General features: G+C 42.9%; 1 protein-coding gene and 1 long non-coding RNA gene across 6 annotated transcripts in view; one reads left to right on the forward strand and one right to left on the reverse strand.

The window, feature by feature from the left end:
• Positions 1 to 22146, forward strand: part of ASB2 (ankyrin repeat and SOCS box containing 2) — a 29075-nt gene extending 6929 nt beyond the window's left edge. For 4 of the 5 annotated variants that reach the window (XM_074542427.1, XM_074542425.1, XM_074542426.1 and 1 more), the window contains 8 exons: positions 1534 to 1635; positions 5914 to 6080; positions 6923 to 7078; positions 9008 to 9253; positions 11488 to 11659; positions 16246 to 16807; positions 20550 to 20703; positions 21447 to 22146. In XM_074542427.1, the coding sequence (XP_074398528.1) occupies positions 1534 to 1635; positions 5914 to 6080; positions 6923 to 7078; positions 9008 to 9253; positions 11488 to 11659; positions 16246 to 16807; positions 20550 to 20703; positions 21447 to 21583 (1696 nt within the window). In that variant the 3' untranslated portion in view covers positions 21584 to 22146. The remainder of the gene's footprint in view (positions 1 to 1533; positions 1636 to 5913; positions 6081 to 6922; positions 7079 to 9007; positions 9254 to 11487; positions 11660 to 16245; positions 16808 to 20549; positions 20704 to 21446) is intronic. The other variant, XM_074542428.1, reaches the window with a different exon arrangement.
• Positions 1 to 26034, reverse strand: part of LOC141729330 (uncharacterized) — a 78784-nt gene that overhangs the window by 23888 nt on the left and 28862 nt on the right. The window lies entirely within an intron of this gene.

A 26034-nucleotide genomic window follows, 5' to 3' on the forward strand; every position in this document is an offset into this window, starting at 1 on the left:
GGGCAAAGCAGGCTCCCTGGCCGTGCCCGTGCTCTCTAATTAGCTCTGCCAGGCGGCTCCTCTGCGAGTCTGTCATTAGTGTCAAAGCCAGAGCCTGCTATAAATCCAATGAGGTCAACAATCTACGTGCTCGCAGCGAGAGGAGGATTTGCTTGATGTTGTCTGTCTCAAGCAATAAAAAAGGGGCACAGCCACAAGCTTTCATGAACAGAAGCCCTCCCAAAGCCAGCTGCTCTTTTTTCCCACTGTATGCCAAGCTTAGGTTTTGTCAGAGAAGGAGCAAAGCATTTGTTATGAGAAAACATAAAAGAGGCACAAAAACCAGGTATATGAAATAGTGAGAGCTGAGTACCTGTTAAATACTTCAGTTTTTAAAGGATGTGATTATTTCTGTCTGACTGTGATTATTTCAGTCTGACTTCAAGCACACCACTCTTAACCAAGAGCAACTCCAGACACCAAATTGTGGCAGCATCCCCCTCCCCTGCAACGCTGAGCTGTGGTCACAGAGACCTGCTGACAGTTTCAAACCCAGACATTGTTCCCCTTTCATTTTATAAAAGGCAGATTTCTCAAGGGGGATGGAAATAGATTCCAAAGTCATCTACAAAGCAAAGAAAAATATCATTTTAATCTTTTGAGTTACTTTAGTTTTCCCCTTCCTAATAAACTGAGAGTTACTGAAGTAACATGTTCCTCTTCCCTTTTTGTAACTCCGCCACCCTCTGATGCCTTGCTCATAACCACCTGTGGTTGTTTGGTTTCCAAGGCTGGGAAACTGGGGATAATTTAATGAGTAGCAAGCATGTACATAGGTGTGGAATCAGGATGCTGTGTTGCCAGCAGTCCTGCTGCCACCAAAGGCTGTGGTTTCTCAGTGTGATTACTGTGTCCCTCTACAGCCAGCTCTCCTGTAGAGACCTGATGCAGGGGAGAATAAGGGCTTCCCTGGCCATTTGGTCCTGTCCTTGTTGAAGGTCCTTTGACACCTGCTATTTTGGCAAAAAGCAGCATTAGCAGTTCTGTCTTTTTCTGTCCTGTCTCAGCCCAGCACTGTCCCACCTCTCACCAGAGGGAAAACCTTTGGGTTTGAAGCACCAAATCTGTAGCATTGCTGAGCTCTTCTGCCACCTGGGAGAGCAGAGATGGAAACAGAGCTGACATCCAGCAGCTCTGGATCCTCCTCTGCCCCCTCCTCTGACTTGTCTGCGTGGCACTTTGGAGGTGATGAATGTCACCTCACCTCGCTTTGTGCCTGCTTCCTGTGTGGTGGTGGTAGGGTTAACCACACTGTTGTCTTATATGGTCATTTGAATCCCCTGACGCTTCCTCAGAGGGCCAAAAATAAACTCGAGCCGAGTGAGCAGCTGAATCCAGTGCAGAGCAAGCCGTGGCCATCTGCTTTTATTCAAAGCCTGACCGGCAGGCTCGCTCTGTCTCCGTGCATGTGTGTCTCTGCCTCTGCCTCAGCATGACCTGTTTCTCCTACTCGGAGTATTTCTCCTTGTTTCATTCATGTCATCGCCACTCCAGATTGGCCCAGCAGACAGGCCGTGCTCAGCCGTCCGGCTCGGGGGCAGCCTGGGGGGTCAGGCGAAGGTGCGACAGCAGCCAGCTCAGCACATCCCAGGCCGTGTAAGTGTCTCCTTCTCCTCTCCTGCTTTTCCCTGCAGCCACAACAAGCCTTGCTACCCATTCTGTCCCTGAGACATGTCTTCTGGGTGGTGATGGTGCCTGGTGGGGGGAAATGTGGTGTTCATCTGGAGGAGGTCTCAGTGACACCTGCACCTCACCCTCACTGCACTCCTGTTCTTCCTTCCAACCTCCCCGCTGCTCCAGGCCGTTCCTGTGCTCTTGCAAGTGACCCACCTCAAATACCCCTTGTTCTCTTCTCCCTCGTCATCTCCTCATCCCCCCAGTGCTCATGTCCTGAGGACTCTGGGTCAGTCAGAAGGTCTGCAGTGACAAGGACAACAGGGCAGGGATAACTGCACTGTGGTTAATTTACATAGGCTGGCTCAATTATCATCAAGATAGATGAGGCAGGCAGGTGCTGATAGTAACTGCACTAGTATTAAGTTCAGGGCTCAGCAATGGGCAAAAGTATTTTATAAATGCTCCCAAGATGCCATACCTGCTCCCAGCCATACCTGTGCTGTCCAGTCATACAGAGGAGGGCTTACTTGTCCAAGGAGGAAACTGTCTTGGCTGACTGATCCTCCTGGCCACGTTTTGCTGTTGGCAGAGGCTGCAAATAAGCTTAGTTGAACACAGTCATGGATGAGAAAAGCAGACATTGGCCCAAGCTCTGTCCCACTGCCTGTGTGTAGTGGAAATGTGTGGACCATGACAGGTTTATTACAGCTCTCTGCAGTGCAGAACAGATACATGCCCTTAGCTATCAGGTGACAAGGGTAATGTGTTACAGGCAGCACTTCCCTGCATCCTGCAGAAAAGCAACTCCTCACCTTTTCTATCTATCCAATAAAAATTTTGTTTAATTCATCTTACAAGTCCCTCCCTGAATGCAGGGACTACCCTTCTACCACTCTTCTGCCTTTCAACTCTCACCAGCTCTACAATCTCCCCCACCTTTCCCTGCATCCTGGCTGATTCAGACTGATCCTGGCCCTTCACTGGCATTGCACTCCCTGACTTTGTGAAAACATCTTCCTGCTACAGCATGAAGCCTTCCTTATCCCTGTCACCTGCCAGCCTCCCTTGGCCACACTGAAATCACATCCTCTCACTAGGTGCTCTGCATTCCTCGCATGCCTTTTATATGCAGTAGAAGACTTGAGGGCAGGCTGTTCTTCTCCACCAGGTATCTGCACAGAGTTCAATGTACAAGGTTGATAAACTAGCCCTCCTCTGCTGCCAGGTAGAGCAAAAATATAGCTGGGAAGTCCTAGGAGAGCATGATGGCATGACTGGCATTTTTATAGCCTTAGTCTCAGATCTAGGCAGGGATTCTATTTGGGTTCACCTGTGGAAGTGGTGTTTCTTCATCCTGCCTGCATCTCTCCAGGCTGTCAGGAAAGGAAGGAGCTTTTTGAGCCTTTCCATGCTCCACTGAACCTCTTCTTCAACACTCAGAATTGACCTGACCATGCATCTCATCTGCAAGGGGTATTTATTATCTTGCCTGCTGGTCTTTGAAATGCAGTAATTCTTTTGAGTTGCCTGTAAGGTTAAGATTTGTTCATATCTTCAGACTTCCTCCATATTTTTAATGCTTGTATTTTCTATAGCTGATGAAATCCAGGCAGCAGAATGTGGTGGGTTTTTGTAACAGCCAACTATAAGTCAGGCAGAAAACAAGGATTTCACATGGAGATTCATTAAACCTTCTGTTCTGATCTGGAATTTTCTTGGCTAGAGCATCCGCAGCCTGGTCCAGCAAACCCCCTCATCTTACTCAGGAATCATTTAAGGTCAAGGAACCCGACAGAAGTTTGCTTCATTCAACATCTGAGGGCTTAAGCAGAATAGTAACTGATTCTTCACACATTTTTAACCCCAGCACAGATCCAAGGTACCTCCTGCTTTCCCTGAGGTCTCAGATAATGTGATTTACCTTGCATTTGCTGCGAGCCGGCCCATGTGCAGACCCCTGCCATGGCCCACCTGGCATGCAGTAATTCATTAAGCACCAGTAATTATATCATGTGCCCAAATCCTGAGGTCACAGCACAGCCCTACATGTGTAACTTGAGCGTTTGTACAGAACAACAGATGGTTTCAGCAGCCTTGTGCCAGAGGTGTTGAAAGATGAAGATCCCCCACCTCCGCCTCCTCTCCCAGCCAAAAATGCCAATAGTTGCTGTCAGCAGACTTCAACGAAATGCTCAAACACCTGTATAAAATTCCATGGTATGTACACAATTAGCAATCTTGGGTTAGTCCCCAGGGTACCCTAAGCAGTATGGAGATACAGCCATGTCCCTGGGACATCCAGCCAGCAGATCTCAGAAGGTCAGACGATTCCTCCCAGGAGGGCTGTGGCCAGGACAGCAGCTGCCTGTTCTAGCTGTTATCTTCTCAGGCAAAATGCCTGGCCTTGTGTCCCATATCTCTCCTCATTCCAGTGTTGCTATTTTAGTGACCCTGCTGTCTTGAAATCACTGCTTCCAGCTATAGAGAAGGAGCAAGTGGCACCAAGTACTATTTCACCTGGGAAATGGTGTCTTTTCCCATTCTCTGGCACAAGTATTGAGATCACCTGTTCCACTCCTGGCCCTGAATTTATCCTCAGAAAACCAGCTTGGTGACTTCTTTCAATGCTAACATCAGTGTTTATGGCATAGATTGTGTGCCTTTGGGCAAACTGAAATTAGTGAGGCCTGTGTGAGTTTCAGACTGTTGGTCTGTCCAGCCCCTCCAAGGCAATGGAGTTCAGTGCTGGTCCTGTAACTCCAACAAGGTGCATAGGTTGCACCAGTATACTGCTTTGTGAGGACTCCTGTGCTGACCTGCCCATATTTTTCTATCTCTGATCTCACTCTGTTGTGGTATTTTAGACTTTCCTCTTGTCATAACTGGAGTTTCTGGTTGTTCCCATCATCACTAGCCTGTGTGACCTCCACCACATGCTGTATTCCTGCCCTGGCAATGGTAATAGACTGAGACATGCACCTCTCTCCCACATCTCTCTGTCTTCAGGACTGCAAGATTTTCTCTGTAGAGCTAGTTCAAACCACAAATGCTTCAGTGCTTTCTGCAACTTCTTGTTTTCTGTCTCTGAAACTACAGCCCACGTTCATTTTTTGCAAGTCCCCATTAGAACTGGTAAAGTGCTTCCTTCCTTTGTGCTGAATCTTAGTCATTTAGTGCCTCACAATAACAAAGCTGTGGCTGCACTGTCCCAGCACAGCTCAGCTGGAGCCCAACACTGGAAGGCACAGCCCACCAGCATGCACAGAGCTGCTGCCCACCATGGGCAAGGGTCCTGCTGCCTTGGCTGCAGGGTACAGCCCCCAGCTCCCTCCCTCTGCCATACCAGCAGCCTCAGAAGGGTTGAAGGAGGGTGGCAGGTCCTGTTCAGGTGCTGCTGACTTGGGGAAAAGTGGCTGCCAGGCAGTGTTGGGGCTCCTGCTCTGTGGGGAGACTCACAGGAGCTGTCGCTGTTGCTCTGCAGTGGGATTGGTGTGCCCAGGTCAGCCCTGCTCTGCAAACCCTCAGAGAGCTCAGAGAAATGGGTTGCCTGGAGTGTGTGGAATGCATGCTTGGCAGAGAGAGCTGGGTAGGTGGAATTTTTTCAATTTTTCAATCCAAGAGCCAAGACCAACACCCCAGTGTTCACATGCTCTAACCAAAGCTCTCCCTACTCCATAAGTGGACTGGCTAAATTCTGAAAACAGGACTGTGTGAAGAAATAAGAAGTATCTTAAAAATACAAGAGTAAGATTTATTGATAATTTCTGTTAAAGCCACCCACAAATCAAATCAAAATATTTCTTCAAGGATGAGCAGGGGTAATTCTCCTCAAAGCTGATCTTATTTGAAAGATCTCACATGGAAGCACCATGCCACATGGGACAGTGTGGTGATGCAATTATCACAGTCATGGACACTCCACAGTGTATAGAGCAATGTCAGAGCCAGTCTTCCTCAACTTCTGACATGTAAAGTATAAGTATTTGTGTCAGACATTTGTTACAGCTACTTAGTTCCCTTACATTCTGAGGAGAGTGATCAACACCTCCAGACAGTGATTCTTCTGATCTGCTGACAGTAACAAAATTAGAGAAGACAAATTTTACCTTTACAGGCCCTATGGTGTCTCACTGAATAAATACATGCTTTATAGACTGCAGGGGTTCACTCTTTTGGGCAAATAAAATAGTGATGTTTCTGCAGAAAGCTTCTCAGTAATGAAGGAAGGAATAACCAAGTTTTAATCTTGTTTTAAAGAGAAATTGATCCTGTAGTGGCAGCAATCAGGGATGGAGATGAAAAAGCAGTATTCAACATGATGAAATCAGGAAAAAACCTTTCTGTACCTAACAAGGACGGCTGGATACCCCTCCATGAAGCTGCATACTATGGCCAAGTGGGCTGCCTGAGCCTGTTGCAAAAAGGTCAGTGAAGTTAAAACTAACTAATTACAAAAGAGAAAATAAGAACATGAATAAACTAAAAGGCCAAATTAGCAGTATTTCAATCCTAGCCTGGGGCTGTATATGAAGATTCTTTCCAATCTCCCTGCCTGTGTACTAATTTAATCTTCTCTCGGAAAGTAGGTTTCCAGACTGAAGCCTCTAAAAGTTAGGATATTTGGGAGAAAGTGATGGGAGATAGATTCTGCCAAGCCCTGCATTTCTCATGCAGCCTTGAAGCTGAGCTCTCTCCTGTTAAGAGCTGCTTGGCTGCTGCAAGCTGACAGAAATAACCCCCTTTTTCCCTGGGGGGAGATCCAACCCAGCATCTCTTTGCTGGTGCCTGAAGTTAATTGCTGTAGTTTGTTTTCAAACTTCAGGTGAAGAACAGTTGCTCAACAACTTTCTGCATCACTAGTGGCCAAAGCTGGGCATTTTAATTTAAACTGAAGACAGGTTTCGATACTCAACCTGAGTTATAGTAACAGTATGTTAATGTACATTATATATATATATTAGTATATATATATGTATAATGTATATATTGTACTGTATACATTAGTATATTCCTATATATTAGGAATATATATATGATATATATTAGGATTTATATTTATTATATATATTAGGATTTTTTAATACATATATAAGGAGTATATATAAATATTATATTCTTATATATTCCTAATATTAGTATAACACACTGCTTACGGAAATGAATAAACAGTAAAAACTGAAACTCTCAAGGATTTGGAAGGGTGGTGGTGCTGCAGACCCTTTGCACTAGATGCCACAGTGACTCTGGGCTCCCCGTTCCTCCCCAGCATACCCAGGCACCATCGACCAGCGCACCCTCAATGAGGAGACAGCTCTGTACCTGGCCACCAGCCGGGGCAACCTGGACTGCCTGCTCACCCTGCTGCAGGCTGGGGCTGAGCCCGACATCTCCAACAAGGCCAGAGAAACGCCGCTCTACAAAGGTGAGGAGCTCCTCTCACAGGGGTGCCCAGCTCTGCTGGCACCACCAAGGCACAACTGCAGGATCTCTTGTGATGAGGCGCTGAAAGTCAGGGATGAGCTCTTGTTTTCTGCTTCCCTGTGGTAGTCCTCTATCTCCTGTGCCTGACCTGCCGTGCCATGGCCTTTTATCTCATCCTGTCATGTAGACAGAAATAGCAGCTGCCCTGCAGGCTGTGATGGGGTGTTGAGAGTGAGGGACATTCTCACCTGGGCCCTAAGCACAGCAATGTCCCAAACTTACAGCAAGCTGGCCAGTGAAGGGCTATGAATGCTCTGCTGAACAGTAGGACCTAAATAGCTGTTAGATGTACAAGAGATGGGCCACGTGAGGAGGATTCCACACACAGTAACTGTAGACATACCGTGATTCATATACTGTGGGGGTCAGGCCAGGCTGTGTGCTATAGGAGACTCATAAAATTATAAACAATTCAGTGAGGCAGATAAAGTATTTAACACAGACATATTACTTTGCTGCTGGTCGGAGAGAACACTTTCTTCTTTTAGCAGACTAGCAATATATCCATGATATCACAAACACTCAGAGGAGACCTCTCACACCTTCCTGTCTAATCTCCTTTGCTCCTGCCATGAAAGTTTTTAGCACTCTAAAACATTAAGACATATATTACAGGTTAAAACAGCAATCTTGCCTCCCACTTTGGATGCTTAGCATTACAGCTGCTTTTAAAAATGCTTTTGTTTTAAAATACTGGCTTTTAGTTGACATGGGAAAAGCTATTCAGCTGTGCATTAAAGACACAGTAAAGGTCGTAGTAGTAGCAGTAGTAGCAGTGCTCATAGTAATAATAATCACAACCAAAATTATTTCAAAACACCTTTTAGCCAGAGAATTGTTACTAAGAATGGGGTAGCCTTGATGCAATCTCTTCTACACTATCCTAAAACAACAACAAAAATGAGTTAAAAAGACTGTCATAACGAAATAGTCATCTTATCATATGTAAGCAAATTAAAGTCTGCAGATCTATGGATAGAAAATTACAGAAATGTCTAATTACATAGTTGCTTTCAGTATATGAGTGACACCTGTTTATAGGGGAGAACACTATGGAGCTATTGCTAAGAAGAATCAGAACTAAAAGGTGGGATCTCTTTCTCTTGTGAGAAAAAGACACTATTATTTCAAGGAAAAAACTGATTGCTATGAAATGTGCTTCTCTTCTGTACATTTTCCAACAGTTGCTAACTGGGGTTTTCCATGTAGCTACCCATTCTATGTACCTTTAGGTTGCAGTCCTGCCATTAAGGTGCAAGGGAGCCCCAAGATTTGGGATTCAAAAAGCTATGGGCAATTGGTAGAATAAAAATCAACAAAATTATATTAATAATTAGGAAACTATATTTAGCTGAGGAGGGTTGTGAACTATAAATTGAGAAAGTACTACTGATTCACACAACTGTTGGTTTGAACTTTTTATATTTTCTTGTCTACATAGAGCTTTATCTGCAGTCCGTGGCAGTAAGATAGAGTCAGTTTGCAGAGAATTTGGAAAGAAAGGGTTCAGGTCACGTGATTTCTCTAACATATTTGTTCTTCATAAATTACTTCCTGCACCTTATCACCTCACTGTGTCACTGTGGTTTCTTGTTGGTACAAAGGTGCTGGGCTGGATTCCCCCAGTACCAGACTCGACACAAGCCCTGCACAGGACACTTAGCCAGGTCCAGCTGAAGACTGGCTTCAGTGTCACATCCTTTTTGAGCCTCAGACAATGCCACTTGGCAGCAGCCTTTGCTCTCGTGTAGGCCTAAATGGATCTTTGGTCTTACTATGGCCTACTTGTATGATAATGCCTGGGGCTGCATGAAACAGATACACAACACCCAGAAGCCTGTTCTAGTGTCTTCCCTTTTTTCTAAACCAGCTTGTGAGCGCAAGAATGCAGAGGCTGCAAGACTGCTGGTGCAGTACAATGCAGATACCAACCATCGCTGCAATCGGGGATGGACCGCGCTCCATGAGGCCGTCTCCCGAAACGACCTGGAGATCATGGACATCCTTGTGAAAGGGGGTGCCAAGATTGAGTCAGCAAATGCCTACGGGATCACTTCCTTATTTGTGGCAGCTGAGAGTGGGCAGTTGGAAGCTTTGAGATACCTTGCAAGATGTGGTGAGTACAGCTTACACACATCTATTCATTTAATTCTTAATAATTCAGAGTTTCCCAGTGACTCTCCCTGGCTCAGTTTTTCTGTCTCTGGAGGCCAGGCCTAGCCTGCAGAGAGCCTAAGAGCCTTCTGCTCCTGATGGTGGAACTGGGTAGGGTCTTCACAGAGCGTGGTCTAGACACGTGCTTCTTCAGCATTCATTCACGGTCACCTACTTTGAGAAGTCATATGGTGCTGTCCGACTGCATTTCCTAACAATCTTCTAAACCCATACTGCTGCACACATGTAGCCCAAAATCCAGTCAGTCATAAAAGGCAGCTGCAGGTGGTAATAGATGGCAGAAGTTGAACTTCAGCCAACCCCATTTCCTCACGAACATGTGCAGTGATGGGCAAGGTTAGCTGTCCTCATAATGTATCCTCTGAAAATTTATAAAGTACTGCTGTAGAGTTTATGGGTTTATATCAAATAGAAGGAGACTCACTCTCCCTATGTGTAAATGTTCAAATATATAAACAGAGTGGATTTGAATCTCATTTACACTAAATCTTTTACTGCTCCAGTCATGTAAAACAGCTTTACAATAAGCACAATACACTTCACTACTATTCTGAGGCATATTTTCTTCAATGTAGGAAAAACTTGGGTCCCGCACTTGCAAAACAAGAGTTTACCAGTAATGTAGATAAGAAAATGTTTTGAAAAAATTAGTATGATTAAGAAGGATATGAGAGTTGAGAAACCAAAAATGTGTTCTGCTGCCCAGCTAGTCTTGTCAGAGAGTTTTGTATGACCAGTTAGTCAATCATGATGCCTATGACTTAAGAAACTGAGCCAGAATGCGATTTGTGTTTCAAATTAGATAGATATTAAGATTTCCTTAAAGTTCAATTTTGAGAAAAATATGCAAGAAAAAATCCCATGAAACTGTCCAATTTTTCAAGCTCTTCAAGCCCTGAAAAGCTCTTCTGAGCATCCCAGGAATGATATCATTCATTTTTTATGATGAACAATTTTCATCATAAAAAGGGTTTATTTCTCATTAGGAACGAAGTCCTGTGTTATGTTTTGTCACTGTCATTCTCCTGTTGTTTCCAGCTACAACATTTTCAAAGGGCCAAGCACAACACAGATGTTTCAGCTTAGGGTGAGAGCCCAGGGAAATGTTCTAATTGGCAGGGAGTTTTCATGATCAAACAGAAGACTGATCAGTTTCTTTATTGGAGTTTAGAAGCAAAACTCCAGTGAACTGTCATTCCCATTTAGGATTCACATAGAGCAGCCTTGCTGAGAACACCATGGTACAGTATATGACAGGCAAAATCCAGGCCTAAGGGCCTTAAATATCTACAGCAGAAAAAGCTAAATTCCATATTGTTTATGGCAAAAAAGTCTTGGTTTATGCTTGCATGTTATTTATTAAGCAAAGTACACATTAGAGCTCAAGAAAGAAATTACCAAATAGTCTAGTAGTTTGTTGGTAATATTTCTCTTTTTTTGTAGTAAAACTTACCATTTGAAGCCTAACTCCAGCCCTCATGAGGTGAAGAAATATGGGCTCAGGTGCTGAGTTTTGAAATGCAGTATTCATTGATTATGGCACTCCCAAATAAAACCTCAGAATTGTTGATCAGCACCGTGCAGATGTCATTTAATAGAGTATTATTTTAACCTGGATACATACTAAAATTAAAAAGAAGTATAAATACTGTAAATCTGTGTAGTACTTACAGTGTGACTATATAGAGTATAAATGATAAATATAAATAAATATATAGCATAAACAGATATCCATAGAATTTTGGAGAGCACCTATTGAGATAATCTAATCCAAACTCCTGCTCAGGAATAGTATATATACATAGTGTAAACACATGAATATTAATGGAATTGCTGTGTTTGAAGGAAAGGCCATGCCATATAAAGAACAGCCCAATTTATTTTTTTTTGATCTTTGAGCTGAATGGACCCTGGATTCATGACTGGGACCTAATAGTTGCCATCCATGATAAACTGTCCCTCATAAAATTCCCATCATATTATAGATCAATGTAAATCTATGATATAAAGGTGTATAACTGATATGACTGTTCCACCTGTGATATGACTGTGTTCACATCCCCATCCAGCACATTTCATAGCTCCAGTGTCACGGAAATATAAGTGTTCATTCAAAGTATGTTGTTCCCATCTCACTTTAACCTTTTGGTGCTAAAAGGGTTTCTTCCTTCCTAGGTGCTGATATAAACACACAAGCCAGTGATAACGCCTCTGCTCTTTATGAAGCCTGTAAAAATGGACATGTGCCCATTGTGGAGTTTCTTTTGTCCCAAGGAGCAGATGCCAACAAAGCCAATAAGGATGGCCTGTTACCTCTTCACATAGCAGCCAAAAAAGGGATTTGCGAGTAAGTTTTAGTTCGTTTCATGGTTTCATCTTTTAGACAGGAATCCAAAGTCCTTATAAAAAGGAGAATGGAATGTCCCAGAACCAATTCTGAGCAATGTGAGCAAGGCAGGTGCCAGCTGAGAAGTGGACTTTCTGCTTGCAGAGCCCAGGCTGGAGAGTGTGTTTGGAGGTTGGGATGGGATGGGGTGAATGTGGGGTGAAAGACTCCTTTAATTTTACCAAGACATCATCTAGTACAGCTAAATAATATCATGTATCTTGGAAGTGGATTAAACTAAAGTCCTCAAAATATTCCTAAAATATAATAGAAAAAGTATTGGTGGGGAGTGTTAGTCCTTAATAGCATTTGCAGCATGGTTTGCAATAATTTTCCTACATAGGGCCATTGTGATTCTTCTGCAGAAGCAGAAGATGCTGGATTCTTCTCTGGTGTGTTCAGGTTTTAATAACAATAATTCAGTTGCTGACAGCAGGAAATGGTTAAGTGAATCTCTAGGGCATCAGTGAAATTGTCACTAGAATATGGTGTCCAGTTCAGATATCCTTCCTTTCAGAAACCTTTAGGAAATTGTAAAGGCTTCAGAAAAGAAGGACAAGAATTTCTCTTGGTCTGGAAAATATATTTTATTAGTGAATGATCAAATGACTCTTATTTGTAACAGACAAATTCATAAAAATATCCACTGCTTTCTTTCTGAAATTAAATGTGTTTGGGACAGAGCTGAGCATATTTTTTAACAGGGAGACAAGTAACTGGTGGAAAAAAATAGCAGAAATCAGGTAGAACTACCAGTCCTCTGAAACAGAGATTTTTCTAGGAAAGTAATAATCTATATCCCATGATAAAGAATATCAATTTAGAAGATGCTGTCTGTTGGAGGATGTTGCATCGTCATGTAAGTAGTAACTTGGGACATTGCAGCCTGCTTCTGAGCCTGAACTCCATAGCATTTACTTCTGATCCTAGAGCAAGTTTTAGTTCCTGCTTTTAATCCCTCATTGCTGGAAGAGTAAGTGACCCACAGCTAAGTTTTTATTGCAGTAACAGATCCCTTTGGTGACTGTAGAGGATCTTCTGACTATCACAGTTTCTACCAAAATATTTCTACAACACTACATCTTCCCAAAATGCTTTTCATTCTAGAATTTAGATTTGTTTTGCAATGCCAATTAAGCTTCTCAGACCACTTTGATAGACCTGAGGATATTAATATTGGTTGGAGTAGGCCTGGTTCCTTCTGCAAGCTGTGTATTCTAGAGGGCAGCTCAGTGTCAACTTATGTAGCGGGCTTATACACTTACATCATGTACATGAATCCACTGCACTGAATAACATGCATGATTCAAAATTTTCTCCAGGGTTTGAGTTATAAAGTAATTTGCATGTGTGAGAGACAGAACTCAGCTTCAGTTGTTCACTTTCTGAAAAGTTTATCTGAAAGTACAGTAAGTTGATCTGAATTATATAGAGTATGGGCCAGCTCTCCTTCCCTCCCCTCAGCAGTCTCACACTCTGACCTGAAAAATTAACATGGAAACTCCACAACTTGAGTTCACCCTGGGTTATGGAAGGAAGGGCCTGATTCAGGGCTTGTATCAATTATTCCCAACAACCAGCAGCATAAATGAGACCAGAATTTAGTTCAAACTCTGCCTTCCTTCACTTGTAAAAGATTGAGCACAAATTTTGTGCATAACTGCTGCAAACTAAGTAGAAAAGAAAGACAAAAGAAAAATATATTATCTTATAAATATTTATCTAAATGACAAAACTTTCGCCTGTTTGGCTGATCATTCTTAATTCCTCTGGTATTCAGTAAAATAACACCCTTCATGGTGACCTCTGTATTCCTGCAGATTTAGTACGTAATTCTGCAGGAATTCCACACTTCAACTTTTTGCCAGAGCACGAAGGCTCCCTATCATCAAAAAGCCAAGAATGTGGTCCCAGGGCTCAACTGTCAACTCTTGTTGCTTGATGTTTGTTTATTTTAAATGACACCTTGTCAATATTGACCTGAAATTCATAAGGGTCATCTCATAAGCTGCAAGCAGTCATTTAACTCTTTCCCCCTTAGAACTGAGGAGTTGAAAAGGGAAGACTTCATGAAGCGTGGGCAGATTTATTAAGTAAATACAAGTCAGTAAACTCTTGGCATGCTCACACTAAGGATGCTCTGCCTCCTCCTCCACATAACCTCTAACAAATAGAAAACACAGAAGCAGGTGTCAGGGATTATTGAAATCTTGGCACTATTTCAAAACTGTACATGAAGCTCATCCCTGTGACAGACATGGATGTGGCCTGACTTGTCTGGCCTTGGCTGCCTTCACTTGAGTTGCATTCTCCCTCTAGAGAAACAGGAAATGCTCCAGAGGCACCATATTACTGAACTGACCCACTTTGGAGGGTGAGAAAGAGACACAGGTTCAAGCTACACAATTAAACTGGCAACAATTTGATGCTTCCTGCTTGTCACACCAAAATAAATGTGGGCTGCAGGGACTGTACTGAGCTCTAGCATTTGGATGCAGAGCCTCAGTGTGGCACCCGTGAAGTTAGGTTCAGGTTCCCCTTGCAGACAGAAATGATCCAGTGCCTCTTTAACTCAGATGTGAAGAGCTGGCTGAAGCACACATGCTGGAGGGAAAGAACAAAACAGACCCTTAAATCTTCAAAACATTTGATCATGGGATGAGTAATGCTGGTACTTGGCGTAGTGTCCTCACAGTGCTCTGTGCCCTTTTTGTTATTAGACTCTTGCAGAACATTTGCTGAGGGTGGGAAGTTGCCAGCTCACCAGCACCCAAACCTCCAGCTCCCTGGCAAGTGTCACAGTGCTGGAAAATTAGTGTGACTGCTTGGAGAAAAAAAATAAGTGCTTAATTTCCCAAGATATTTACATAATTTAAAAGCCTTTTTGTTTAAAAATGAGATGTAGAAGTAACTTGGAGACATCAACAGTACATCACGTAAATAGGAACATAATCCTGTAAAATTACATCTTCAACCCTTATTTCAGCTCCTGGGAGCGTTGGAGGCTCAGTGTTTCACAGGATCACAAGATCATCACAGACAAAGGTTTTACTGGCTTAGCTCATTATGTAAATATATGTTTGAGGGCCCAGTGTTGGGACCAGCTATTGCTGTCAAGCTGAAGATATTCAGCATTTTAAAGGAGACACACTACATGCTAGGAAAGTGAGCTTTGCATGTTTGTCTGTCACCAGAGCTGATGACTGCTAGGCAGAGTATTCTGCATGGGAGGAAAGGAGGTGGAGAAGGTGAGCTTGGCTTCCCAGCTCACACAAGTTCCTATTTAAGAAATCCCCCTCTACACAGATATTACAAAGGGCGTGTGGGCAACTCCTGACACAGCAGGCAGACTCAGGTTGGATGATCCCTAGGGTCTTTCTAAAAGTAAGTTTCCTTGAGGTGAGTTGTCTATTTCTACAGAATCAACCTAGAACCTTGGCTATATTACCCAACTTTATAAGCAGGAAATGAAGGTTTAATCCATAGGGTTGGTCATGCAGCTCCATTGACACCTGTGCAGACATAAAAATGATCATGGGTTTGTGACTGCAGGGCTCCTGTGCATCATATATTTGAAATTCGTATTAAATATTAGAGCAGCTTGATTTATGTTGGTGTGTTTAGGGCCACATCATGCTTTCCAACAGCAATTCCTCATTACTGGGGTATAGGACTTGGCTACACATGTTTTCTCCCTCAGCTGAAACATGGAAACCAGACTGGAAAATATTTTTACTTCTTTTTCTCTCTTTTACTAATTGTCTTTTTGGCTCCCTGTGGTCTGGGATGGACATTGATAGCCCCATGAACTTGCCATAGCCAAAAGCTGCACTGTGAAGGCCTACAGGATAGGTACCAATGCAGGGTAATAACTGAACTGTAAAATCTAATAGGGAAGGCCTGGGAACCAAATCTGTAGTTTATCCTAGCTCAGTCCTCCAGACATGGGGTTTCACCTCCTGTCTGGTGTCAAGCCTGTCTGGTTACTGTGGCTGTGACCGACAAAACTTGCCAGCACTTTGTGTTGGCACCCTTCTCTGCTGAGCAGCAAAGCAAAACCTGAGAAGGGGAGATACATTCTCTCTGCTGGCACCTCAGGCTGGAGATTGTGCACCTTTTCCTCCAGTGCTACCCACAGCATGATGATGAAGGTGCAGAATATCTGGTAGCTCCTGGCTGGTTGTCTGCCATTTGGGCTGTGGAACATAACAGAAGTTTCAACAGGGTGGGTGAGTGCCAGCATGTCTCTCTTCCATTGTAACTGCCCCTGTCGCTGCCATTACATCACAGAAACTGGGTGATAATCTCAAAAAAATGTGTTCCTCCATGAAAGGGGAAGGTCAAACAACTCATCTTTTTGGCAAGGTCGGTGCACAGGGAGTTGCTGACAGGTTTGAGGTTTGCAGTCTGGTTTCTATGAGTTGTCCCTGTGCCTGAGTTAGCAAGCTCTGCCCTGGGGGTACAATCATAAAGCTATGAATAAAGCTTGCTGCAGGCTTGTAGATGCCCTGGAGATCACTGCTGCTCACTGAGTCTCCTCCTGGCAGGATTGTGTCCATGCTGATCCCTGTGACCAGCCGCACCCGTGTCAAGCGCAGCGGCATCAGCCCCCTGCACCTGGCGGCCGAGCGCAACAACGACGATATCCTGGAGGAGCTGATAGAAGCTGGCTACGAGGTCAACACCACCCTCTCTGATGAACGCTCCTGCCTCTACGAGGACAGACGCACCACCCCACTCTATTTTGCTGTTTTTAACAACAACATCTACGCCACAGAGCTGCTGCTGCAAGCTGGAGCCAACCCCAATGTTGACCTCATTAACCCATTACTCATCTCCATCCGCCACGGCTGCCTGAAGACCATGAAACTGCTTCTTGACCATGGGGCAAACATTGATGCCTATATATCAAGTCATCCCACCACCTTTCCAGCTACCATCATGTTTTCAATGAAGTACCTTTCTGTGCTGAAGTACCTCCTGGATCTGGGCTGTGATGCAGGTTCCTGTTTTGAGTGTCAGTACGGAAATGGCCCACACCCTGCATTAAATTACAGAAGGGAAAGACTGAATGATCCCCAGGTGACCAGGGAGCCAGCTGTAGTACAGGTAAGCACTGCCCAGTCTACCTGCAGGACTTCTAAGGACATCTCCTACCAGTGGGTTCTGACAACATTAGTGTATTTTTCTTCCAACTTTTTTGCGAGAGAAAGTGCCACAATACCTACTTTATTTACAGAAAAAAAAAAGCTTAATATGAGCCAGCAAACATTCCAAGTTTGTATCCAATGACTGCAGGAAGGTAGGGAACAGCCACTGTGGCCATAGCTTGAATTTACAGTGAATTGTAGCCATCCTGACAGTCTAACCGAGAGTTCTACAATGCTCTTTTCCTCTGGACCTTAGGTGCCAAAAGTGAGGCATATTTTCTTGACAAACATATGGATGAGAGCATATGGGAGGTAGAAACCTTCTTTTTTAACTTGCACTGTAGGATTTGTTTTGTCTGATACAGAATGTTAGCTACTGGTTACATGAAAACAGTCTAGTGCTTCACTCTGTGAGGGTAAACCAGTGAATGTGAACAACTGCAATTTCTGAGTCTACTGGAAAAGCAGTCACGGAGAGAGAGCATGAATTATTACATTAGCTATGTGACTGAGTTATATTTGAAGATTTCACAAGAGATTAGGAGATTTAGGTCCATGATTTCATCTTTTCAAAGCCACTTCTTCTAAAGCCACAGGCTTTAGATATCTACATTTTATACATGTATCTTTGCAGTCCTTTCTAAAATGCAGCTGGACTTATCTTCCATTGGTCTGGAATGGGACTCTCAATCCCTTAAGGGGCTTTGCAAAATTTCTTATTATACTTTTCTTCTGATTTCCATATCTCCTCTCCTTCCAATGTATCTCAAAACCTAATATTACACTCAAAATTTGCTGTCTTTCAACATGCTACACAAAAATGAAATCTCAACATGGCAGCTTTTCTATTTTGCACAAAATCGAGAATGAAATCAATCAGCTTCTAGCTAGTGTAAGTGCAGCTTTGAGGGATTCAGCAGAATCCCAAAGGTATGGTTACCAATATATATTCTTTTGTGGTGGAAAGAATAAAGGAAAACATTAAATGATCCTAGAAAATCTTGACCTTTTTATCAGTCCTTTCTTCCAAAAGACTTTACTCTCAGATAACATATCTGGGGAAAAAAAAAACCAAAAAGAAAATCTTATAGAGAGAATTAGGAGTCCATCACAATATTCGCTTCTCCTAAAGAGGGCTTTACCCTCAAGAGTCTTTTGTCACAACAAAATTCCTCCAGTATACCATATTTTTTGTCAAAGAAAATTTATAAAATACACCATCTCTAGTTCTTGATCTGTGATATTGTAGCACACTGAGTGAACAGAGAAATGGAATTCCAAGACAAGTAGACAGGGTTTGTCTACTTGTAGCCCTCTATGGTACCCTAGCCACTCAAAACCAGTTCCTTCTGGATCTCACCTGAAATTATTGCCTAAGAAAATATTAGGTCACTCACAAAGAGTCATTGCCTGAAAGGTCACATCATATAAGGCAGAGATAGAAAAAATTGTATAAAAATTTATTTGTCTAGAGAGAAAGTCTAGTGACACTATGTGTCTAGTGAGGAGATATGCACACAGAAAAAAAAAGTAATCCCTTCCCTCTAATATTGTTTTTTATTTGCTTTTGCTGCTAGGGTTTTAGCTAATAAAAGTGAGGCTTCTGTGGTAGCTTCATGATAGTTATGATATGATATCATAGGTAGTTATGATATGATTTATATTCTGAAATGTGGATGTTCTTATGAAACTACAGCCTTCTCCATACAAAGGATGTTCTTCTATTTTCTTGTGTAAGATTATGTAAGGATAGTATATCTTAATTATTAGCCTTTATAAAGGCCATGAAGTACTGTAACTGGGTTTGGAAAATGCACAAATATCAATCATAAGTGATGCTACTAAATTAACGTGTCCTGGGGAAAGTGAGCACGGAAGAATGAATGGTTGCCGACCCTCCCCCGTTGGCGGAGCTGCTGCTGATCCCGGGCAGGAGGGCACGGGCGGCAGTAGCGCACAGCCACGAGAGGGCATTCGGGTGGCTGCCGAGAGCGCAGCCCCAGAGCCGCCTGCTCCGAGCAATCCCGCTGCCTGCTGCGGCAGTTGTGCATTGTTTGTCTTTATATTGCTAGGCTTATTTTCCTGCAATGTGTTTTGAAACGTGCTCATTCCACAAGATGTTTTTGTAAGCCGAGCTTGTGAACAGAGAAGAAGGCAGGCAAGGGTCTCTGGTGGAGACTAGAAGAGAGCAAGTAAGATGCAGTGTTTTATGGCCCTACATGTGTCTTCATTTCCACTCTCCTAAAGCAGTCACTGCAAGGAGGTGTTGTGCAGGTGCCCAGTCTGTGTCTCACACGGGTAACTGCACGGCAGTGACACAAACACTGCAGTGACAGGCAGACACAAAACTGCACTCCCTATAAGCAGCCCAGGTTGGGAACTGTGGGCTGTCCACTGCCATCCTCCTGACACTACTGTCTCTGGTTGTCCTGGGAAACTTTACATGGTGATGCTTGGTGAAAAATAAGAGTCAGAAGAGTAGTGAACACCTCTGTGAATGCTCTCACCTTGGACAAAATAACCTTATTTTCCACAACTCTATTTTACTAGGTGAGCTAATAAAATTTTACTTCTGAATAAGAGTATCCACACAAGAGTTTAATGGCTTTGAGTTAGGACTCATGCATGAAAAACCAAATTTCATCTAGTTAAAGGAATTTAAACTGAGAGAGCTTTAAGCCGGTGCATTTTCTTTCCTGTTTGGTGTGGGCTTCGAAGGTGTTTGCAGACAGGCTGAGTGACTAAGTTGATGGATGGTGCTTCAGCCACCAGCATTCAAACTTGTGCCTGAGTTCTTATGCACACAGCATGATTTAATTCATGTTAAACTTCCTGAATGCTTGCATGCAGATTATGTCCACAGATATCTTCACCATATGCAGAGCCCTAAGAGAGAAAGATGAAACTGACTGGTATAATATACATATTTAGATTAAAGTGGGCAGATTTTTTTAAAATGAGATTGCTTAAAGTCAGGCTCTTAAATCTGTTCTCCAGTATTTCTATAAGAAACTCTCCATGCAATGAATTTCAGTACTCTTCAGCTTACACTGGAGACAATAGAAAATTGGCATGATCCAGGACTGAGTAAGGAAGGCACCCTCTATTAGGCCCAGGATAGTTCTCACATGAGTGACTAAAATGGCCAGGGATTCATCTGTGCAGAGATTTCTCCACATTTGTTTCTCATAAGATGTTTGGTCCCCCAAAGCTGCAGATACTAGCAGGTTCACAGGAAGCAGGAGGTGCTGCATTCCTCTGAATCTCCCTCTTTCCCCAGGATTCCATTTTACCCGCCAGAGCCCCACCCAAGAGGGGAAAGGACCCAGCATGCTATGTCACAGGGCCCTAGACTGCATGGACATTCCAGTAGCCCTTGACTAGCTAGGGGCAAAGTTCCTCTGCCCTTGCATTTCTGTGGAAGTAGGATCTTAGGACTTACAAACAATTCAGCATTATTGCATGCTCCAGAGCTAGGACTTTGCCAGGGATTTGTGTCATCCTGTGATTGCAAAGACGGGGTTCTGCCCTCAGGTGGAAAAGAACAGGCTTTAGTTGAAGTTTTCTGAAGGGAAACTGGTGATTGCCCTCACAGTTGGTAGAAGGAGGGTACCATGAAAACTATCAGGGCTATTGCAATTGCTGTTTCCACAAATGCATTTATGTCCCACTGATGGCAGTCCATCTGTTTTTCCTTGAAGTTTTGTGAAATGGTGTCTACTCCAGAGATAAGTCGCTGGGCTGGGCCGATCATCGATGTTCTTCTGGATTATGTGGGAAATGTGCAGCTCTGTTCCCGGCTCAAGGAGCATATTGACAGCTATGAGGACTGGGCTGTCATTAAAGAAAAAGCAGGTATGGTCTCCCAAAAGAGAATCCAGCACAAATTGTCCCACTGTTGGATTCAAAACCTCAGTCACCATCTCCTCTTAGTATTCATCCCATAAACTTGAAATCTTTGAAAGGATTTCCCTTCTGTGACTGACCAGGTATGAGTATCAGTAATTTCTGGCATGTCACTGGCCCTGTGGTGTGAAATGCACAACAGCCATCAGTCTGACCCACTGGGAATGAGCACAGCAGTGCAGAAAGGCCCATTTGGATGTAGCTGGGGTTCAGTCAGATCAGAACAGATGGGCAGCACAGCCATCTCCACAGCAGCCTAGCAGGCACCAATGGCCTTTAAAGACTTTATTAATATTCCACTCTCCTAATATCCTTTCCCTCAGGACAAAACCTTTCATAGATATTTTCAGAATCAGTTTTTTGGCGCCAAGCAAAATTTGGTACCTATTGCATTTATTTTCATTGGGAAGGCGAAACACTTTGAAGTAGCTTGTTTAAATCCTCCTAGAAAGCCCATTGCTATGGCTGAGATGGGTACAGCACCCCATCCTCCAGGCCCACACCCTTCCCCATGTCATGCCTCAGTACACATGTTCTGCCACCAGACATATTATCCCTTCATTACAGAAAAAAAACCCTTTTTTCATTCTTCCTTCTCCCATTTTCCTCCTGACACTCCCCTGCCCAAGCTGAGCTCAAGTCCCTCAAGTTAAAACCTGTTCTGCTCACGTTTCTGACCCACTGTCTTTTAGAACCCCCACGACCTCTTTCCCACCTTTGCCGCATCAAGGTCCGGAGCGTGGTTGGAAGGAACCGCATTAAACTCCTGGACACGCTGCCCCTCCCAGACAGACTGATCCGCTATCTACAGCACGACTACTCACAGTGACCCCAGCACACTGCAGGTTCAGCAGCTTCCCAGCATGGCACCCAGCCTCACCACTGTGGCACAGGTGCACAGCAGGGAGGAATTGCTGCTGGCTTGGTCAAGCACCCCTCTGTGACTAAGAGAAATGCGCTTTTGAAGCAGGAATGAGAAGAAAATGAGGAGACAGCTAACATAGGAGACTGCTGTTAGGTTTTTCAAGAGAAAACACATACAATTCACCTCAGACCTTAGTCTGCAAAGAAGAAGGAATGAAAGCCAATACTGACAAATGAGTAGTGCTGAAGCATGCATCAGTGAGGAACTCAAAAGTGTCCTGAAGCTGTGGCGGAGTTTAGCATCCTTGCCGTGGTCACAATTAAGAACTTGTCAAGAATCAATGTGTTTGGGAAAGCAATCACATTGCCTTCACTGACTGAGATTTTTAATGTAGTTTCTATTCTATTGTTTGGATTTTTGCTAAGTGTGTTGGTAGCTAATTCTCTGATATTTTGACACCACCTTGCTAACACCTTTTTCTCTTTTTTTGTACCTTTCTTATTAAGTACTTGATTTATGAACCTTCAGATCTCAGAACTCTTTAATAGACTAAAATCCAGAAATGCTGAATCCTTTAAAAGTCAAGGAAAGGTTTATTTAAGGAGGATGGAAGAATTATATTTGCACATAGTGAACACAGTTCATTCTGTGTTATATTTGCAATAGGAAGTAAGTGAAATTTTGCTTGAGAGAATTTCCTAGACTAGGGATTTGAAAGCAACCCTTAGCTCTTTCAGGTTTTTTTGGTGCAAATTAGAAGTAGCCGCACTGTAAACAGTAGGTTTATGCTTTCATGAAGCCAGTGTCAGAACAGAACAAAGCCCTAGAGGAACAGGAACAGAGAGTGATGTGAAGGAGAGAGGCAACACTGCTGAACCAACTTATTCTCTTCCTCCCCCAGATCTTATCTCTGTAAAACCCAGGTCTCCAACCTCCTTGGACCTCTATGGCTGTAACAATACATGATTGAAAGTAAGAGAATTTATTTCAAAATTATGGAATTCAAACTGCAAAATTTATGGAAATGAATACTCAGAATTAGGTTTCCAAATCCTTATTCAGATGCCTAAACAATGGCAAGTTGCTTGCACCAGGTGTTCCACTTAAATCAGGGGAATCATATACATATCAGATATTACTGAGGCAGAATAAAAAATCTCAGAATTTAGCCCTGAATTTTCTGACTTTGAGAGTTTGAAGGATCTTTTAGCTTCCTTTGACACTGACAAAAGTTATTATCTCAGCTTCTTTGAAAATTAGGTCACCTATTTACAGCTGAGATCCACAACTGATTTATGGCAGCTTAACAAGTCACCATCTATCTGCTGAACCACTATAATTGTCCGTGAAATTCTTTTATTGAAATTTTTAACAAGTCACATTCCCTCACAGCTGGGGAGGCCAAGGAGCCCATGAACAGTTATTGGCAGAGACTACAGATTCCTTGACAGGTGTGACTTGGTGAACTGCTTTGATGAGTGCTTTATGCTTCACTAGGCACCTAAGAAAGAATGGAAGAAACTAAATTTGGAACTACATCTTTGCAGATCTTATGCTAGAAGCACACTCCTTACCTTAGGTGACAGAAGAGCTGTGCACCATAGTCTGCTTGGAGTCCCCACCGGTGACCTTACAGCTCTGGTTTTGTTTGTGGGTCTGCATACCGTCCACGGGATATGACAGAACTCTAAGTAGGGAAAATACATTGCACTGAGTTTTATTTGTGTGGAGTTTCATACCTTAACACAGGACTAAAGTGTGTTGCACAAATACAAGTAATACAATCTGTCTGGGCACACAGACTGCGATGACTTTGCATGACATGTCATCACTTGTGGGACAGGATGAGAGGAGAAAAAGCATTGGTTACATGATTCCTTACTCTGTCCATTGCTGTCCCCTCTAAAAATGCAAAAATTGAAAAACCAAGAGTTTCAATTCACACTGAACACTGCTCTTGTAAAGCTTTGGAAAGTCAGGTGAGATTCCTCCACTGGTGAAATTTCATCCAGTAATTTCCTTTACTGCCAGTTTAAGATCTACTCCCTTGTCTCCTGCAGGGTGAACAGGGAATTGGTTAGAAATACATTGGGTGGAGAGAAAAGGAACTAGAAATTGCTGTATCAGTTCTGCCAGTGAAGGCCCTGTATTGGTAAGCAGTACCTGGAGAAATAGGAAATCACTGTGGAGTTCATGCATCTCTCACTTTCTGGGTCTGTGCAACAAAGGTCTGGGTCTTACATCGATATAAATCAGAAGTCCTTGAAACAGAGTAAGTATAAAAAAGCAGAGTTGTAGAGGGTGATGGATACAGACAGAGCTTGGTGGAAACCACTTCAGAGTTTGGTGAGCAGTGACAGCCCTGAAGACCCTGGCAGGTAGAAGGGCTCACAATCACCAAGTACTTGTATAACTCCAGAAGTGGGATTTCATAAGCATCCCAAACTGGGAATTTTCCCCATAAGCCAACATTTTTGTATCCACAAAAGTCTGGCAAGTAGCAATTTCTTTTTATGTCCTTGGAGAAGCTGAAACTGGGTTTGAATGGGATAAATATGGAAAGCCCATTTCTTCTTTCAACCAAGAGACCTTAGTTTCTACTGGGAGACCCATGTCCTGATTGCTGTCAAAGATCTGTCCTGAGCAGGAGTCACTGAGCCAGAGAGCACTGGTCTGATGGGAACATAACACAACTGTGGGAAGGATAAGTGCATGCTGTGCACAGAAACTGAGGTGAGCAGAGTCTATCTGTTAGAGGGGGAGTCTGGTAATTACAATGTTATTAAGTCCTTTCTGCTTGATCTTTAAAGCAAACCTTCACACACTCAGTTTACATTTATTTGCACTGAAATGGAGCCCGCTACCTCTCCACTCCAGTCACTGACATACTATTTTGTGCACAACACTGAATCTGCACAAATTCAATGTGCCTTTAATGCATCTATTTACATTTACTGTGAAAAGAAAAACCCAGGCAAGCCAGGCTTTGTAAGCAGATCAGTAATTCTAGTGCAAGGTAAAGTGGCTTGTTTCACTGAGTGTGATAGTTAGACTCCTTCAGAGATGATGACTTTATGTGAAATGTTCTAGAAATATTTCATGACCAGGTTACTGTACTTTCTTTTTTTACTGCAACATGTGCAATTCACTTGATGTTCTTGTGCACTTTTTTGATTTTTTTAGTTTTATTTTGTATGAAAGTTTTTTCATTTACTTTCCCCTTCCCATTATTTATAAAAGCTATTTTGTTTTTAAAAGTTTAAATCCACACTGTTCTAGTAAATAGCAGCTCTCAAATGTTATGTTTCCATCTTTCAAACAATGTATGAATAAACAAGTAGATTCTTAAGGACTATCAGCTGTCCTGAATAGCAACATCAACCATCGACCAGCCAAACACAAAAATACCCAGAAAAATTCTGAATCAATCCAAGCTTGAATAATTAATAATTCCATTGTTAATCTCAGGGATGAGAGAACAGTAAGTATTGCTAGAGAGGAGACAGAGTTGCTATTATTTGCAAACCTTTTGGAAAGTCTCACACATCCCCATTCAGGGATTTTGAATATACTTAACAATTGTCTTCTGTTCATTTGTGTTTTACTTCACTGCTGCTCCAGTTCAAAGCCCCAGCAAGGGCCACTGCCTGCTTTGGGCTGGGGGGGAGGTTCCATATCACAAAGGATTTTGAAAAAGTAACATTAGTTCAAATCTGAATGTAGGAGCATAAATATTTGAGTCAGATGTCATTTAAAATGGTCTGTTTCAATCCTTCATTATAACTTTAAAACACACCATTCTACTACACGGAGAATGTGGAGCAATATACATTCAAATAAAAAGGAGTTTTAAAAAAGTAAAAAGAAAACTAGGAATTTAATATTCAAAATATAGAAACTTGGTTTTAACTCTCTTCTTCCTCTGGATTTCTTCAGAAATAAAATTTATACAGAGGCTACCCACTTTGCCAAGTATTTTAATTTTTACTAAACTCCTTATTCTGGTGTGATCCACAGCACTTAGAAATTTCCCTAATGAGCTCAAGGAGGAACACTTAAGCACAGCAACTACTGCAATACCAGTAGTTCATTCCATGGGCTGGTCTGGCCACCCAGATGGAAATCCAGACCAATGCCAAGGAGGCTGCTCTGCATTGATAGTACTGAAACAGAGTTCAGCATCTGGCTGCATCTGGATTACTGCAGCAACACAGAGCTACTGATGTGAGAAAAGCCCCCCATTTCCATGTAACAAAATTCCTTACCTACAGGACTGTAAATGAAAAGCTGTTCTCCTTCCTTTAACTTCAATGGCTCTGGCTTCTGTTACACTCCTTTTGGAGAGGGGCAGAGTTTCCTCATGGATTTTTTCCCAAAAAGGGAAAGGCATCTAAGTATGTTCCAATCTTTACTTC

The sequence above is a fragment of the Zonotrichia albicollis genome, chromosome 6 (assembly GCF_047830755.1).
Source record: "Zonotrichia albicollis isolate bZonAlb1 chromosome 6, bZonAlb1.hap1, whole genome shotgun sequence".
In the NCBI taxonomy this organism is placed as follows: Eukaryota; Metazoa; Chordata; class Aves; order Passeriformes; family Passerellidae; genus Zonotrichia; species Zonotrichia albicollis.